Source organism: Lonchura striata, chromosome 3 (genome assembly GCF_046129695.1).
Source record: "Lonchura striata isolate bLonStr1 chromosome 3, bLonStr1.mat, whole genome shotgun sequence".
Lineage (NCBI taxonomy): Eukaryota > Metazoa > Chordata > Aves > Passeriformes > Estrildidae > Lonchura > Lonchura striata.
In genome coordinates, this window is record NC_134605.1 from 21,075,594 (window position 1) to 21,091,496 (window position 15,903).

The following is a 15,903-nucleotide window of genomic DNA, read 5'->3' on the forward strand; positions in this document are numbered from 1 at the left end:
GCCATTAGGAGCTAAAAGCATACTCTAGGATATGCTGAACTTGATGCCATTGCTCCAGTCTGGTTTTTTTCTTCTTTTTTTTTTTTTTTTTTTTTTTTTAACAAATCACACACTGTCAGCCCAAAGTGCCTGAAACCTGTCTCCAGCTTGCACTGTCATGGCTTCTGACACACTGGGTACACATTCCTTTCACATGGTGTTGAGCTAAGCATGCCCAGAAGGGAGGAGGGAGTACAAACCCCTCTTTTTGTGCTTCCCTAAAGTTAGACAAGAACTAGGCAGGAATAAGCTTGGAAATATTAATCAGGGCTGAGTCTCTTACCTGACTAGATATAAAAAACTGTATATGCTTATTATATATAAGCATATAATAGAAATACTATTATATCTATGTCAAAATATAATAAGTAGAATATTACCCCCAAAGGGTAAGTGGACAAAAGCAGCCTGCTCTTGGATTTTACTCTCCGTTATCCAGAGCTCTCATTCTCCAAATAGTAACAATAATTTCCTGTATTTCAGTTCCTTCTTCATTTGGATGATCAGCCAGGTTACAGTGAACACCTCAATAGCTCTGCTACTTCAAATAGTCAAGTATCCTTTTAATCTTAATAAAGTTGCTAAAATGCCTGCTAAATTTTTCACTGGCACTTTTTATACATGGCAACGTTCTGTGAGAGTTGGTGCCAAGTTATTAAAATATCTGCAACCTTCATGCAGAAGGATGTTGGCTAGTAGCCAGCACCAGGAATTTAGAATTACATGTGATTAGACTGTGATGGATCTAAAACATCAATGAGAAGAGATAACATTAACTAGGAAAGGTGGGAGGCAAGACAGTGCAGATTTATCTGTACATCATAAACTAATTCCTGTGTCCTCCTTTCTGAAGCTAGAAATTTGTTAGCTATATGTGAAAAGCCTTGACACCCAAGGATATACCTCCTAATTCTGGCCATGTGCTTATTTGCTTTGTTGTTGCTGCTTTTGTTTTTTAATTAAGCGGAACTTATCGATGGGTCTCATCAAGAAGTTCTTCCATGGGAGTACACCACACAGTCACCACCTGAGGTGACTCTGCTGTTCCTTCCTATGCCTCATTTCATGGGAAAGAAAAGGTATGTGATTCCTGAGACCCCTGGATGTTTTCACTGGGATTCATCGGGACTGCTGAATTTGCACAACACACAAATTTGTGTTTGAGGACGAGGCAGAAGAACAAGTTGGGAAGCAAGTGAAAGGGAAGAGAAGGAAATAATCCTTGAAAATATGACTGCATGTAATCCATAGAGTACTTCAGAGCTTAAAAAGTGACTATATAAAAAATTAGAGGAGCTTTATGAAGAGGTCACGAGCTTCTTTAAGTGTGTGCTGCTTAAATATGTTTGGTCTTGTGCTTGCTTTTCCAAATTGGTGCACTTGAATTCTTAAAAATGCGGAGTTTTGTTATTAATATAACATGACCCAGGCTAAACCCCTTCTATTCCTAATCCTGGTGCTTTTTTAAACTCAGAAAGAAAATTAAGTTCCATGTTTATGTTCTCTCCTCGTCCCAGATCTAAGGTTCCATTTATGCACAGTTTGCAACAATAAAGTCATAGGAAGAGTTGCCATCAAATTCAGTACCAAAGTTCTGGATCTTAAGCAGTTCTGCCAACAGATGGATTCAATTTCCAATGTAATTTTTAGATATGTGGGATCAGAAGAGAATTTAGAATCCACTATCTGATCTGTACGATAACTTCATACAATACCACAGCTGGTATTGTTTTCAGCTGGTTCTGATCTATGTTGGCCCACCAGAAGTGTTTTAAAGATCTACACACCTTCAGCCAGGCTTTACACCTTTTCTAGAAGGAAACACTTGAAGAGGTTCATAATTGTTGAGGCCTGGAGCACTGTGCCCCTGACTCAGTGTTTTAGTTGGGAAGTTGGGTCCTACTACCTGTGCAATTTTCTCTGGTCAAGGGGCTGGCAGGTGGTGACCCCGTTACACAGCAAGCTTTTTTGGGAAGGAAGCTTGCATTCTCCCAAAAGCACAAAAGGAGCAGGATGTATAAAGGAGTTATTTGCAGGATAGACGGAAGCAAAAATTGCTATTTTATCCCAAGACAGAGAAAGAAAAAGAAAGGAGCTGCCTCCCTCAAGCACATTTCTAGGCTGAGGAACCAGGCAGCTGTCTGGGAGATCAGCTCTACCACACTGGTATATTGGACCTTCCAAAAAACATCAGGATTTCTCCTTGCAGTGCTCCCTGATGGCAGTCAGAGTCAAACTACTTAATTACCAGCTGTACAAATTTCATTCATATTTTTCATACAGTAAGGTATCAGTCTGTTCTGTGCCAGAATTAGCACATTTCCATAACCTTCCCTCAGCAATTTGGCCTGTTCATGGCAAGGACAGACCACTATTGCTCAATGTGCAATAACAGATTGTGCAGAGTATTCAAGACGAGGCATTAACAAATTGCTTATATAATAGAAGCCCTTTTCAGAGCTTTTTTTAATCTTTGTCTCTGCTGATACAGAAGAATAACTTAACTGCATGGTTTCAAAGCATGACTTGACCATCTCAGTGATTCATTTATTTTCTTTCCTACAAAGTTAGATCTTTAACCTGATCAGCGAGGTAAATGATTGCTGCATTTAGTACAAATTCCCTAGATTAATTCATTGCTTCCATTCTAATTAACTTAATGTTTGTGTGCATTGAATTGCATTCTCACCTACCTGTCTAGTCCCATAAATGAGTATGCTTTGATTGCACTGCTTTTTTTTATTCAAACCATAAGCAAGTCCAGAAATCCTTCTTCCATAGTAATTTTTTTCCAGTTTAGATGTTAACATATAGTCTGGTTGCTGAGACTTTTGTTCCCAAAATAGAACAATCACTGTCCATGATAGTTAAACTTCCTATAGCATTTTACATTCACATATATAAAGGAAGAAAAAAAAATTGCAAATAAATATTGCATCTATAAGCATAATAAAGAAATATCAAATAAAACCAGAATTCAGAATTAGATAACATCAGCCTTATGAAACTTTCTTGTACTCCAAGGTAGAAGAATATTAAAAACCACAACTGTGATAAACATAATGGTCTAAAGTCTTTCCAGGACTCCAAAGTGATCCCTGATGCCCACTTCGCTGCTATGATGATGACCTGGTTTTCAGAGGTGCTGACTACAATCAGCTTCCATTGACTTTAGCCACTGTTGTGCATGTTCAGCACTTCTAAAATATCAGATTTCTGAAAACTAGGTCTGCCTTTTTTTTTTTTTTAAATCTCTTCCTGGATGTGAATAATTCAATTTTAAACTCATTACTATTTCATGAATATACAAATTTTTGCTTTCTATAGGTATGATATAATACGAAGGAATTCTAGATTTGCACAATGATTATTAAAAGAAATCATATTCTAGAAGTATTATATTTTAAATATTATTAAACTCTTCCTGGGGAAATTAATTAGCTCCAATACAAACCACTAAAAGCAAAGGTATTTTTATCATCAATCTCACTGAAAGTACATCCAGCTCTCTAGGAATTGATCCAAATACAACCAAGTCAATAAAAATCAATCGACTTTCCATTAGACATTAAGCCCAAGACATGTGAAGTATTCAAAAGAGAATAACAAATGCATTTATCATAAAATATTGCAGTTCTTTCCCTGGTACACTCAAACACAGAACTCTGATCCTCACTTGAGTTTTTCTCCTTCTGTTCACTTGAGGGAAGGTCATTATACTTGCATAAGTTAAAATTATCCATATTTTATGGATATGTACAATAAAGTCTAACAAAGTCAGCTATTAAAAGCCTGGTGTAGCAGAGTACTGCATATGTATAACCAAGAGACAGAGGGAGGGGAGTAGGCATTTAAACTTGCTGAAAGTTTAAAAAAAATAAAATTTAAAAAAAAAAACATTTCTACAATATATATTTTAATATATGTAGCATGTTAATATTTGGGACAAAGAGCATGAACTGAGTTTACTCACGATCCAAAACTCTATTTTCTGTAAGACATACAATCTTTCTGCTCCTGTGACTGTTCACCTCAGTCATTAATTGTAACTCTGAAGGCCTCACAAACACACCTTAGAAGTCTAAGGACAATATTGATTAATCCATCATGCCAGTAATGCAGCATCTTCACAGTATTTCAGGTTAATTGTGTTGAGCTTTGCATATATTGATGCCATCTGTTTTAACCATACCCTACTTTTTCAGGCAATGTGTTAGGAAATCTTTTGAAGCAGTTTCCCATGCTTTATCATCACAGTATTAATCTTATTGTTAGCATTTCCCCGGAAATATTTTTTCCTAGTGACATGACATAGAATGAAACAAAAAATGCCTACTGCCATCTATCCTGAGCTTTATTTCTTTTTATTTTGATATGTTTTCTATATCCTAAGTATAGACTGTCTCTCACTGAAATCACAGGGCATTTCGCCCCACTTTTCTCCCAGAGAGGGTTAGAATAACATTCAAAACATTGCCACATCTGCTTTATTCCTTATTTTAGACGTCTGAATGTTTCCTATGAGAATGATCATCACTTCACATAATTCAGCAGATCCATACCTATAAATGAGACTAATTAATACATTCTCATCCTGCTTGAGTTAGGAGAAGTGATCAGTTCATCTTCATGTGCCCTAAGCTGTGTGTCTTCTTTGGAATGCCAAAGCTTTATACTTTTAAATTCTCTGCTGGCCTTATGCTCCATACAAACTTCTTGTTCTTAACTTCAAAATCAGCTATCACCATAAAAACAGCCGCTTTGTGCTCCACAAATACTTTGATTTTTCAAACGACAGAGACAAAGATACGTTCAAAAAAGAGAAACTGCCGATTCTTTCCATCAGTCATTAAAAAATGTTACATTTTGTTATAAAGTCTCTCATTTTAACAATGAAAGATGAAAACATGGTATAATTACATATTTTTATAATGGCTGGAGCCTGTTGATAGAAATATATCCTTCTTCTGAAACAGTGCAAATACCCCTTGTGCAACACAGGAGAATTACAGCTTCCTATGCTACCAGTGTTGACAGAAAGAGCAATTTAACAGGACTCCTTAGCCCTTTGACATGATGTCTTTGTCTAACTTCACTTTGTACCTCACCATAGGAAAGCTAAAAATACAAGGTAGCAACAGCAGAGTGCCTGTGGAAAACAATGACATTCATATATTTGTACACTTGGCTATCTAATGATGTGGGATAACAGGGTAGGAAGAGACGTGGAGGTAGGAACAGGAATCACTGACAGAATTACCTAAGGGCACTAAAAGTCAGACAAAAAGTTAAGGGCAGGAGTACACACGGTGATTAATTGAGCACTGCATGAAAAGCTGCTGCCTTTTTCCATGTGACATGGAGATGGATGCAGACTTTGTCATGAAAAGAAGAAAAAAAGGAAGATTGCAGCAATTGTCACAGCTACTTGTCCTTCATTTAACCATCAACAGGAGAGGTAGTAGACTTTTAGGTAGGATATCTATTTCCTCTTGAACTAGATCTCCCAGCAGAGACAGCACAAGAGACCACTTCCATATGAGAAGCCAAATGATTGAAATGAAAGCTAATTCCTGCAGCTCTGGATGGCTAAAACATTTTAAAAACCCTTTCCCAAATTACTGTTTGTATCATACACACAAGCATATTTATGCTGCTACAGTATAGGTGGAGTCTTATAATAATCTCTCCTGGAATTTAAAATATTTGCACTGGAACTGTTAAGCATCTGGTAGCAATGCAGACTATACATTTTGAAAAGTATTTATGATAAAAATGGTTATTTGGAGAGGTTAAATGATTGCTTTAAATAAATATGTTCCTAACCTAACACCAAAAGTGTGATTCAGATGACCAAGCAACAATTTTTAATATCAGAATTTGTTCCAAGCTTGATTTCATTATTAGGTTTACATTGTCTTTAAGTAAGTAGAATAATAAAGAGGGCAAACACACACTGAAATACCCTAATCTAACTTGTAATTTTCTCTTCCATTTCTAGAATGAAGAAGGTTAAGAGCTAACTACCTCAAAGCTCTCAAGCACCCTCCCCAACATGCTAGTGAGGTCTATAATCTAAATTTTTTCAAAGCAATAGTTCCAGTGCAACTTTTTTTGCCACTACACAGAGGAGAATTATCCATGCACAGTGAATCTCCAGGTACACAGGCACTCTTTACTCATGCATATTCACTGGTGAGTGGGTACATGCAAAAAACATGCAGAATTAAACACTTCCCTCCTTCTAGTAGTATCTCCTTCCACTATCCATAACCTGTTTCTGGTTGCATAGTAGATAAGACAACATCCTAGTGGCATCTTGATATCTCAGTGAAAGGAGGAGGAAGTTTTGAGTGACAAAACTACTATTTTTATTACAACTGGTTTAACACAGTAGATGCCAATATGGAAACATTTAGGTCCAATTAACTATTTTTTTCAAGTATAACACATACATAGACCTTCCTGTTTCTATGTTCTCTTGATTTTTAGAACTGTGAGATCTCAAAATATCTTTCTGAGCCAAAATGGATCTCAGGTAAAATTCTCAGAAGTATCTGCAGCTCAGCTGACTTTAATGAGATATATGGTCTTTGGTGTCAAAATTGCTTTTGAAAATACTGTCTTTCAACTTCCCTTTGAATACTAACCTGATTTGAATTAGATTCCAGGAAATTATATCCCAGTAGTTTTCCAAGTTTTATCTATCACTGACAACTGTTATAAAAGTCCTTGCCAAATGTCTTAGGACTTCAGGTCAATCCCTCAGTGTCTCCACTCTAGGGGCAGACTACTCTGAAGCTGCTCTCAAGAGGTCAAAACTCATTCCAGTGAAATTTCACTCAGTTACCATTTTGCTCTGAAGCAGAACAGGCTTCAGGGAGGTTCCCAAAGTCCCTTGCAAAGGCAGCAGGGGGAGGCCAATATCACCTCACAGAGCAGGATGATAAAAGGTTTTGCTTCTTCACAGAAATTTCAAAAGAACCACTAAAGTATAATTTACCATTTTCCCCATCCCTATTAAGCTGGCATTGTTTCTGACCATAGAAAATTTTCAATTATTCTTTTTTGTTTTTACCATCTTTTGCTACAGCATGGGTATAAGAAAGTTATTTGGAAAAAAAAATTAAAAACTACAAATATTTATGAGCAGGCAATAATTTTTCATCTCCAAACTAATCGTTAATGAACATAATGTTTGCTTTAAAATAGAAATATCATAGCTAGATGGAAGAGCAAACAAATATTATCGTTTTTATAGACTTCAGGTATAGTAAAATTACAAGAAAGTCATTCCTTTGTATGCTAATGAACAAGAAAAAAAATGTAAGAAGGAAGTAACTCTGTTGACCACAGAGGGTTGGATTTGCTCTGAGATCGCAAATAAAGAAGTAAATTACAACAAGGTACGTGGTGTTTGCAAAGTAAATATTTAAATTCTATCTAGCAACACAATACTTGCCTTGAAATATGTAGGCTCTCAATTTTTCTGTCACCTGGGAGAAGTGCTTTGTTCATATTTTCAAGCTAAGATTGCACAGTACCAGCCAACTACTTCATCCGTGTGATTCAATGTAAGATAAGGGCATAGACAACCTCTGAATTTTATTCAAGGTTTTCTTTCTTTGTTCTTTACTCAAGCCAGTAAATAAATAAAAAATCACCTTCATCCACAATGTACGAGTGCTTTTGCAGAAAAAGGAATCTGGGAAGATTGAATACCAAAATCCCATCTAATTTTAGAAATGATCACTGCTGAATGTTTTCTGAGGGTAAAAGTGTAATTGGTTATAGATCAATAAGTAATTTCATTCAAAAGGAACTGTTCCTGAAAGCAGAGACCTTCTCAAATAAAAATCAAACTAACACATTAACAAAGTTCAGACTAATCTAAACAACAAAATTTTATACTGCTCTAGTTATGTTTTTCTCAATTGATCATTTATTTATGATGCCATAAAACTCCATATGCTTTCAATTTTGATTGCTAGTTCCTTGCTTTAAGGCAGCTGAAAGACTCGCTAAGACTTTCTAGCCTGACAGTCTTTCTTTCTGCTTAAGATTTACCATCACAAAAGATTGGTGAAATCAGAGGACAAATTCTAATATTAACAATAAGCAGTCAGCTGTAATACACTGCAATTCCACTGTTAGATTCCAGATTAAATCCCCCAGGATAGATATACCTTCATCTAACACTGCTAAATTCTGTTCCATGTAATTACACTGCAATAAATTGCTCTATCTGTACAGGTAATATTTCTGTATAATTTTTAATTGAAAAGCCATGAAAAGTAGCACTGTAGCAAAAAAAGGCATTTTGAGTATGTCTGAGACCCTGTACAACATCATATACAATAAACCAGTATCATTTAGTTTGCTATTGACCCCACAAGGTTCATTGACTGCTATAATCACACTCCGACAAAATAAATGTAAACCCCCACAAATGCAAGAACAACCAAGACAAGAAGAAATCTCATGCCTTTGGTGCTGATACTTACAATATGCAGCTCTAAATAATCTCCAAGGCCAGTAGAACTGTCCACTCGCACCAGCACAGCCTCTTTTTGCACAGTGCTAAACCCTATTGCCAGTCTGTCTGCTCGCGTGCTCGGCCGGTCGTTGGGAGGCCACGTGTAAGTGATTTGTCCACCACCTTTGCTAAAGATATACGTTGTCCCCGCTGTTAAAAAGAAACAAAAAAACAAACAAAAAAAAAGAAATAAATATAATCAGCCTATTTGCACCAGTGCAAATGCACGTGGAAATCATATGCCCTACATAAATCAGGTTCTCTGGCAGTAAATGGCTGTATTTCAATGTGAAGAGGTCTTTATCTCTAAAAATTACGCAGCAAGTGAAATATTAGTGGGTTTTATATTGTGCAATCAGCACTGAATATAACTTAATTGCAAATGAAACAACTTGAAATACCATAGCTCTGATTCAGAAATGCATATCTGTTTGGAAGAGTTCTTAAGCTTATGCTTGATGAACATATTTCTGTGATGTGTAGAACAGGGATGAGTTAAACCAAATGCTTTCCCCAACTGGACCTATGTGGAGAAATCAAGTAATTCCAGTGGCTGACAAAAAAAAATGCAACTACTTAGTCACACAACGAAAATGATACATGATGGTGGCCAGCAAAGCAAGATGTTAACAAATACATTCAGATAAGATTTTTAGAGATGTGAGGTTTATCATCTTGTGACAGATAACAAGTGAAAACATCCTTTACTTGTCATGTCAGGACAAAGAGATTATTCTACCATCTGAGTAAGCAATGGCTTATTTGCATAATGCTCAATGTACATCTTTTAAAAATGGAAATCTTTACACATTATATCCAGGGTGCACTTACAAAATCTATAATTTGTTTGAAACAAGTGATGTAATCCAAAACCACTTAGCACTCAGGTACTTAACTTCATCACCAGCATATTTCCTCAGAATTAAAATAGCAGCATATCCAGACATTTTCCATTTAAAACTTGTATCTTATCAGCAACAGCACAGAGCAGGCAAATTGTGCATTCACTTGATCTTCCATAGGAAAAGTCACTACAAGCTATCTGCTCCTTTTCCATGAGGCTAGGTCAAAGCTTAGGAACAAAGGTTAATTCATTTTAAATACAGAAGTCTAGCTTTACTCTCTGTCCTAAAGTGTCTCAAAGCGAGGCTACTCTCAGTTTTATTGCATTTTATCTGTTTATATTACATTTTATTTATTTTGTTAAATAGCTAATGACAGGACAAGTGGGAATACTTTTAAACTAACAGAGAAAAGATTTAGATTAGATACCAAAAAACAATCTTTACTCAGATGGTAGTGAGGGAGTGGAGCAGTTTGTCAACAGAAGTTGTGGAGATCAGTGTTGTCATCCTGATCAAGTGGGTGACATCCCTATCCATGGCATGGGGTTGAAATTAGGTAATCATTAATGTCCCTTCCAACTCAACCCATTCCATGATTCTAAAATCTAAAATTCCTTGAACATGTGAACTTTTAAAGCCAAAGCCAAGAAAGACTGAAGGCCTGTACACTTGCACCACTTGTTCAATTCCCAGATGTCTCAAAATCTTACTGTACTGCTGAGCAAGACTGCTTTGCGTCAATCATAATGCAAAAAGGACACTTGGTCTTTTAAAAAATCTCATATATTTATTTCTAACCTCACTTTTGCTTTATGGAATTACATGTCTATTAATAAGGGATTTTTGGCAGTGCCTTCAATCTGTAATAATTTATGCACAGTGCATACCACTAAAGTCACTATAAATCTCATTAATAAACTTGTGGGATAGTTTCACTGTGCTTCAAATGGATCTGCTGGCTTTCCTCTTGATGCCAAAATACCAACCAGCATGTGTTTCAGGAGAGTTTGTCAACTTCTTCAGCAAAGACAAAGACAATAGCAGGTCTGTTATTTAAGATTTCACTTACACTTAAAGTGAAATCAGGTTTTATCTTTATTATAAAAAGAGTTTTGCAAGCGTAGTGAAGACTGGGGCTCTGCCAGGGATTGGTAATGAAAATGGGCAAAACGAGTCTGGTTTAGGAATGTGTGTGACAAAACCCTCCTTCTGCTCTCCTATCCTTGCTTTCCTCCTAGGCAGTGGTCTGAAATGTACAAGAAGCTGCTGTGTGTCATTAATCTCCAGTTACAAAACATCCCGAAACAAAGACACGTTAGACAGGTAATATCACTGCTGATGGTCCCCAAGTTCTCCTCTTTGCTGCTACTGTTGACTTCAAACCTCCAACTGATGAGTTGGGACCTTCATGGAGTTTATGTCACTGTGCTGTCTGGAGTGAAGATTTGTTCTGTGTGATGAAAAACCAAGGGCTTGAGCCAAAGCTCATTAAAAACAATGACAGCCTTTCTGCTGACTTCATAAAACATTGTGTCAGGTCATGAATGAGGTTCTTATAAGTAACAAAAATGAGAAGGCTAAGAAAAAACAACTCCTTACACCTCAATGCCACAGATGGAGCTGTTAGAATAGTCCCTAAGATTTAAGTGGCAGTGCGTAATTCTCCTTTTCTTGGTTGTAACAGAAGTGTTTACCCAATTAAAAGACAAAGAAAAAGCCTGCCAAGCATGGTGGAGTCATACTGAATACAATGATCCAGAAGTAAGTCTTCAGATCTGAACAATGAGAGGCTCTGCTGCTCTTATTCAGAGTGAATATTTGCTGCATTTTTTTGTTAAGTACTGCCCTTCAAATCAACCAGGGAAGTGCAATTCATTCCATACTGCTGCCGCATTGAAGGCAAGGTCAGTGTCAGTGGAGCTGGATAAATCTAGCTGTAAATCTTAAACTGCATAGAATAAACATCAAAGTTTAAAAAAAAGTATCTCTTATTCACAAGAACATGTGGCTTATGAGTTTTTATGAGACCGCTTTCCCTCCTTTATAACTGCCCATTTTGTAGCTCCTCGAAGTAACTGTGTGTCTGGTGAAAGACTAATTAATCCATGCTGATGAATACTGATCTGCCTCTGTCTGAGCTGCACAGGGAGTCACGTTCTTCAAATTTCCTGTATTAATTATGGAAAAAATGGGTCGGAAGCCATTTGAGAATAGATCCTCTGGTGTTTATATTTCAAGAAAGACAAATATAATAATGTAAAATTTATTACTCTGGGATTGATCTCAGTTTATAGCCCGACCTCTCATTAACTTTTAAAAGCTAGAAACGGAGCAGTTGTTGGAAACAACCTTCCTTACTATCAGTTTTGGATATGGTAAGAAACAGAAGAAGCCTAATTCACTTGCTTCATGAGGGCTTTTATGCTCTCTGACAAACCTCATAATGTCTCTGCCTCTCTTTCAGAACATTGTCACGAAACCCCAGCCATCTCCCTTAGCTTGTGGCACTGTGTTGTTGGTGGTTTCTCATCTCCAGAGAATTGAAAGCAGAGGAATTATAATGGCAAGAATAGCAATGCCATCAGCACAGTACTTGTAAGCAGGCAACTTTGTAACATGCCAGTTATATCTCTCAGCCACAGAATTTACTGCATAATTCTTTCTGCTTCCATGCATCCGCACAATGCTTAGGAAAAATGTCCACACAGCTCTTTGAAACTCTTACCCATGAAAGCACAGTTCCCATTGTAACAAAATGCCAGTGGTCAAGATACAGTAATGTTTTTTAATGGCCTGGGTCTCTGAAGGCCTACTTGTTTGCAAAATTCATCTCGATGAAATAGCACTTCAGCACAGTCTGGCAGCAACTCAAGGACATCTGCTTACCTCTACAGTATTAAGCAGATAAATATTTTGTTTAGAACCCATTCATAGTATTTATTATTGTTTATGACTGCAACTCTTTTCAATATTTATTGCTCTGAAGTCACATTTGATGTAGCTTAATAGTTAGCTCAAATCAACAGCTTTCTTCCTTCCTCATGTTCATTCCAATTTTGAGTTTAACATATATTGCACTGAAGGGTAATGTACATAATTCCATTTATCCCATATAATGTAAATAGTATAATGTTTATTTTCAACATTCACATCAGGTTTCAAGTGCTGATGAAGTGAATGCAATGGTTAGATTTAGCTCTGGACCCTCATAAACTACGACTCCATCACACTCTGTGACTGAAACACTGAAGACTGAACTGTAAAGTTCAGTAATGAAAACTATTAACCACACTTTGATTAATAGAAAAGCAATTTTTAACTATAATTAAAAATATGAAGGGTAAGGACTGCTAGTAACAAGAAATTATCCAATAATGTAATTTTCTTCTTTCTGCATCTTATCAGTACTTCATTCTGGGCTACAATGTGAACCCCCTTATTCCCATCGGTAAGTAATTACTTGCATTGATAAACCTGCTGAATCCAGTGAGACTATTTGTGTAGGCTAGTAATAATTACTAAGAATGAAGAATTTAAAATATGGAAACATATATAAAAACATGATTGTTTTTATATCTATATAACATCTATTTTACATCTATATAAGGTATTAATTATATTTACTGTGTTCAGAGGAGCATATAAATCTCCATTAATACTTATGTTTACATATTCATCTATGCATTTTCAGTCTACACAAGCTGAAATTCAGAAAAATACACAAAATTTCTGTATGTATATTTGTACAGATTTTCTAAGGTAGGTAAAGGAAGGAATGCTTCAAGTCAGAAACATGAAATGCCAGGAAGAGAGGGAGAGGAGAAGGTTTCAAAAGAGTCCACTTGGTTGATTGAAATACAACCCTTCTGTATTGCATCTCCCTAGGCTTTGATGTTATTAATTATGTACACAGAAGAGAGAATATATGCCACAGGGTTGAGGTGAGGAGGGGACGGCCATTAGGGTTAACCATGGGAAGGAGATGGAAAGAGCTGCTGGAAGAAGTATTTCAAATTAAAGTCCTGATTGAACTGAATGCTTCCTGAAGGCATTCTGATATACTCTGTACCACAAATCTGGGAAGGAGCCTGAATATGGATTGTAACTTCTCTCCTGCAAGAGCAACAACAGGATATTTAATAGCAGAAGAGGTGTATTGCATGGGGAAAGAGAAAAATGTTCAAAGGGATTATTGCCTGTAGCTCTGCAAAGAGCTTGAGCCACAAGAGTAGGAATGGATGTCTTATTTTCTGGCCAGATTCTCTTAGATTTGTGGATAACAGGATCTAGGAGAATATTGATGGTGTTCCTTTGACCAAGCTTGGCAAACCTTGATAAAAGTTCAAAGTTTTGGTCAGAAATTGGTTGCTACTCCAAACAATTTCTAGTTAGGTCCTTGTACCCATCTGACTGCATGCCCAAACTAGGACTGTTACAAACAGTCTTAACATTTGTCGCCTGTAAGGTCACAAACTGCACAGCATAATTCCTTAGTAATTCCATTATTTCATTCATTGATTTTCCCTTCTTCCAGAGCAACTGTAACAAAACTCACTGACCAAAGCAGCATTGACAAAGATCATTTCTGGGTTTTGTTGTTAATATTGTCATTAGAGATATCATCTTCTCTCTTCAGGTAAAGATGCTGAGGAAAATAAAGCAGATAGAAAATGTCTACCAGAGTCCTGACAGCCTTTTGTGGAACCCACATATCACTGTGCTGTAGCTGAGCTCTAAAGTTCAATGTTTCGGTGAGAGGTGCTGAAGCCACATCATTCCAACACCTCAACCAACTCAATCAGCTGGAGCGACTAATTTAAATGAACCAACAAACCAGTATTGACTACTACTAATTCAAGCACAATTTTACATTGCATTATAGAACTCCTCTTCCCAAAGCACTAAGGTGACCCCGATTTGCTTTATCAGAGCCTACAGAACTTTTCATCACCCTGCACCCAATTTTTTTCAGAGAGATCTATAAACCAGTGCTGTGTGTGGTTTATTACATTCAACTGTGCCTAAGAGCTGTCTCCAGGTAAGGGTCTAAGTGATAATAGACCCAGCTCAATCCCAAGTCACGCTGAGCATCCTGCCCTTTCCAGTGGCATTTGTTGAAGATTCAGGGTACTAACAAACAAGCAAAGCTTTTTCCTCAAACCACAGGAAAAAACCCTAAGAAAACCACTCCTTTTTCTACTTCTCCTTTCTTCCAGTCTATGGCATTGGTATTTGGACTGTTGCTTATATTTTACCTTCCATGAATAATAAAGTGGGTGAAAAAAATACTCCATTCCTGTTCCAAAAGTTTTTGTTATTTAAATTCCCCAGTTGATATTGAGCTCTATTGCTAAATAGGGTCAGAAAGTGACAAACAACTAAATTTTTTGAGTAACAATGGCTCAACAAATATGTATATCCATAAAGAACAACCGTGACACAGCTTAGCATCAGTATTCCAAGTCAGCATCATCCTTAGCATCATAAATGAAATAGTTATAAGAAAAGTTTCAAAGAATTTAAGGAATTCTCCAACTACAGTGATTTTAATATTTTAAATCAAGTAGTATCTTACACCTCAAAAGACCCCACTGATTTAGATTAGAGCACTTAACTGGAGTAAAGTGCTACTCAGATTGAGTAGGGACATTGAACTAAGAGCCTCCAATTGTGTCTAAAATGAATATAATTTTGAGAAAGCCCTTAGCTAAGCAAGAGGTAGCTGAAAGGACTCCTAAAAGAACAGAAATAAGAAGTATCTGTTCATCTGACTTATTACTAAAACATTAATTGATTAAGTGAATGTCAATGGACTTGTTAGAATTATGGCACTGATTCTATAAAATTATTTTTGTTAGCTTTGAAACATTCACAGAAAAAAGTTCTGTGGTTTGTTGAACTCATAAATATGTTCACTTAGACAAAAAATCACTATTTATTTTATAAAAGGATACAGTCAAACACAAACCTGACACAGAGTGATAAAATAAAATCATTGCTCTTCTCCAGATTCTCTCAGTTTAAAAATTTTATGGGCTGCCTATTACCTATTACTTTTCCAGTATGGATGCTGTTTAAAATCAATTTGAAACATTTCTGTATGAAATGTAAGGTAAGTAATTCCATATTAGGGCCTTGGACCTTTATTCAATGTAGATGGGTGGAAAATTAGATATTTTGGAAATTAAAGCCTGCTTTAAATGTCATATTGCACTCAACATAAAACATTTTAATCCATTAAAACTCTATTAACATTAACAAGGATACAACATGTTTGATTCTTAAAGGTTGCCAAAAAGTCAGATGGAAATTAAAAGCCACATATCTATAAATAAGGGAAGGTTTTATTCTTCCTACAACCTTGTCAACATATAGTTAAAGATAAATTTCTTAAATGCTGTCTCCAGAAGTGGAAATTGTGTGGCTGAGAAACACATATGAGAAGGCAATGGATTGAAAGCATTTCTAAACAGATAAAATGTA

At 36.3% G+C, this 15,903-nt stretch overlaps 1 protein-coding gene across 36 annotated transcripts in view; it reads right to left on the reverse strand.

Annotated features, from left to right (window-relative positions):
- Positions 1–15,903, reverse strand: part of NRXN1 (neurexin 1) — a 669,257-nt gene that overhangs the window by 199,869 nt on the left and 453,485 nt on the right. For all 36 annotated transcript variants that reach the window (XM_077781934.1, XM_021540205.3, XM_021540201.3 and 33 more), the window contains one exon: positions 8,544–8,725. In XM_077781934.1, the coding sequence (XP_077638060.1) occupies positions 8,544–8,725 (182 nt within the window). The remainder of the gene's footprint in view (positions 1–8,543; positions 8,726–15,903) is intronic.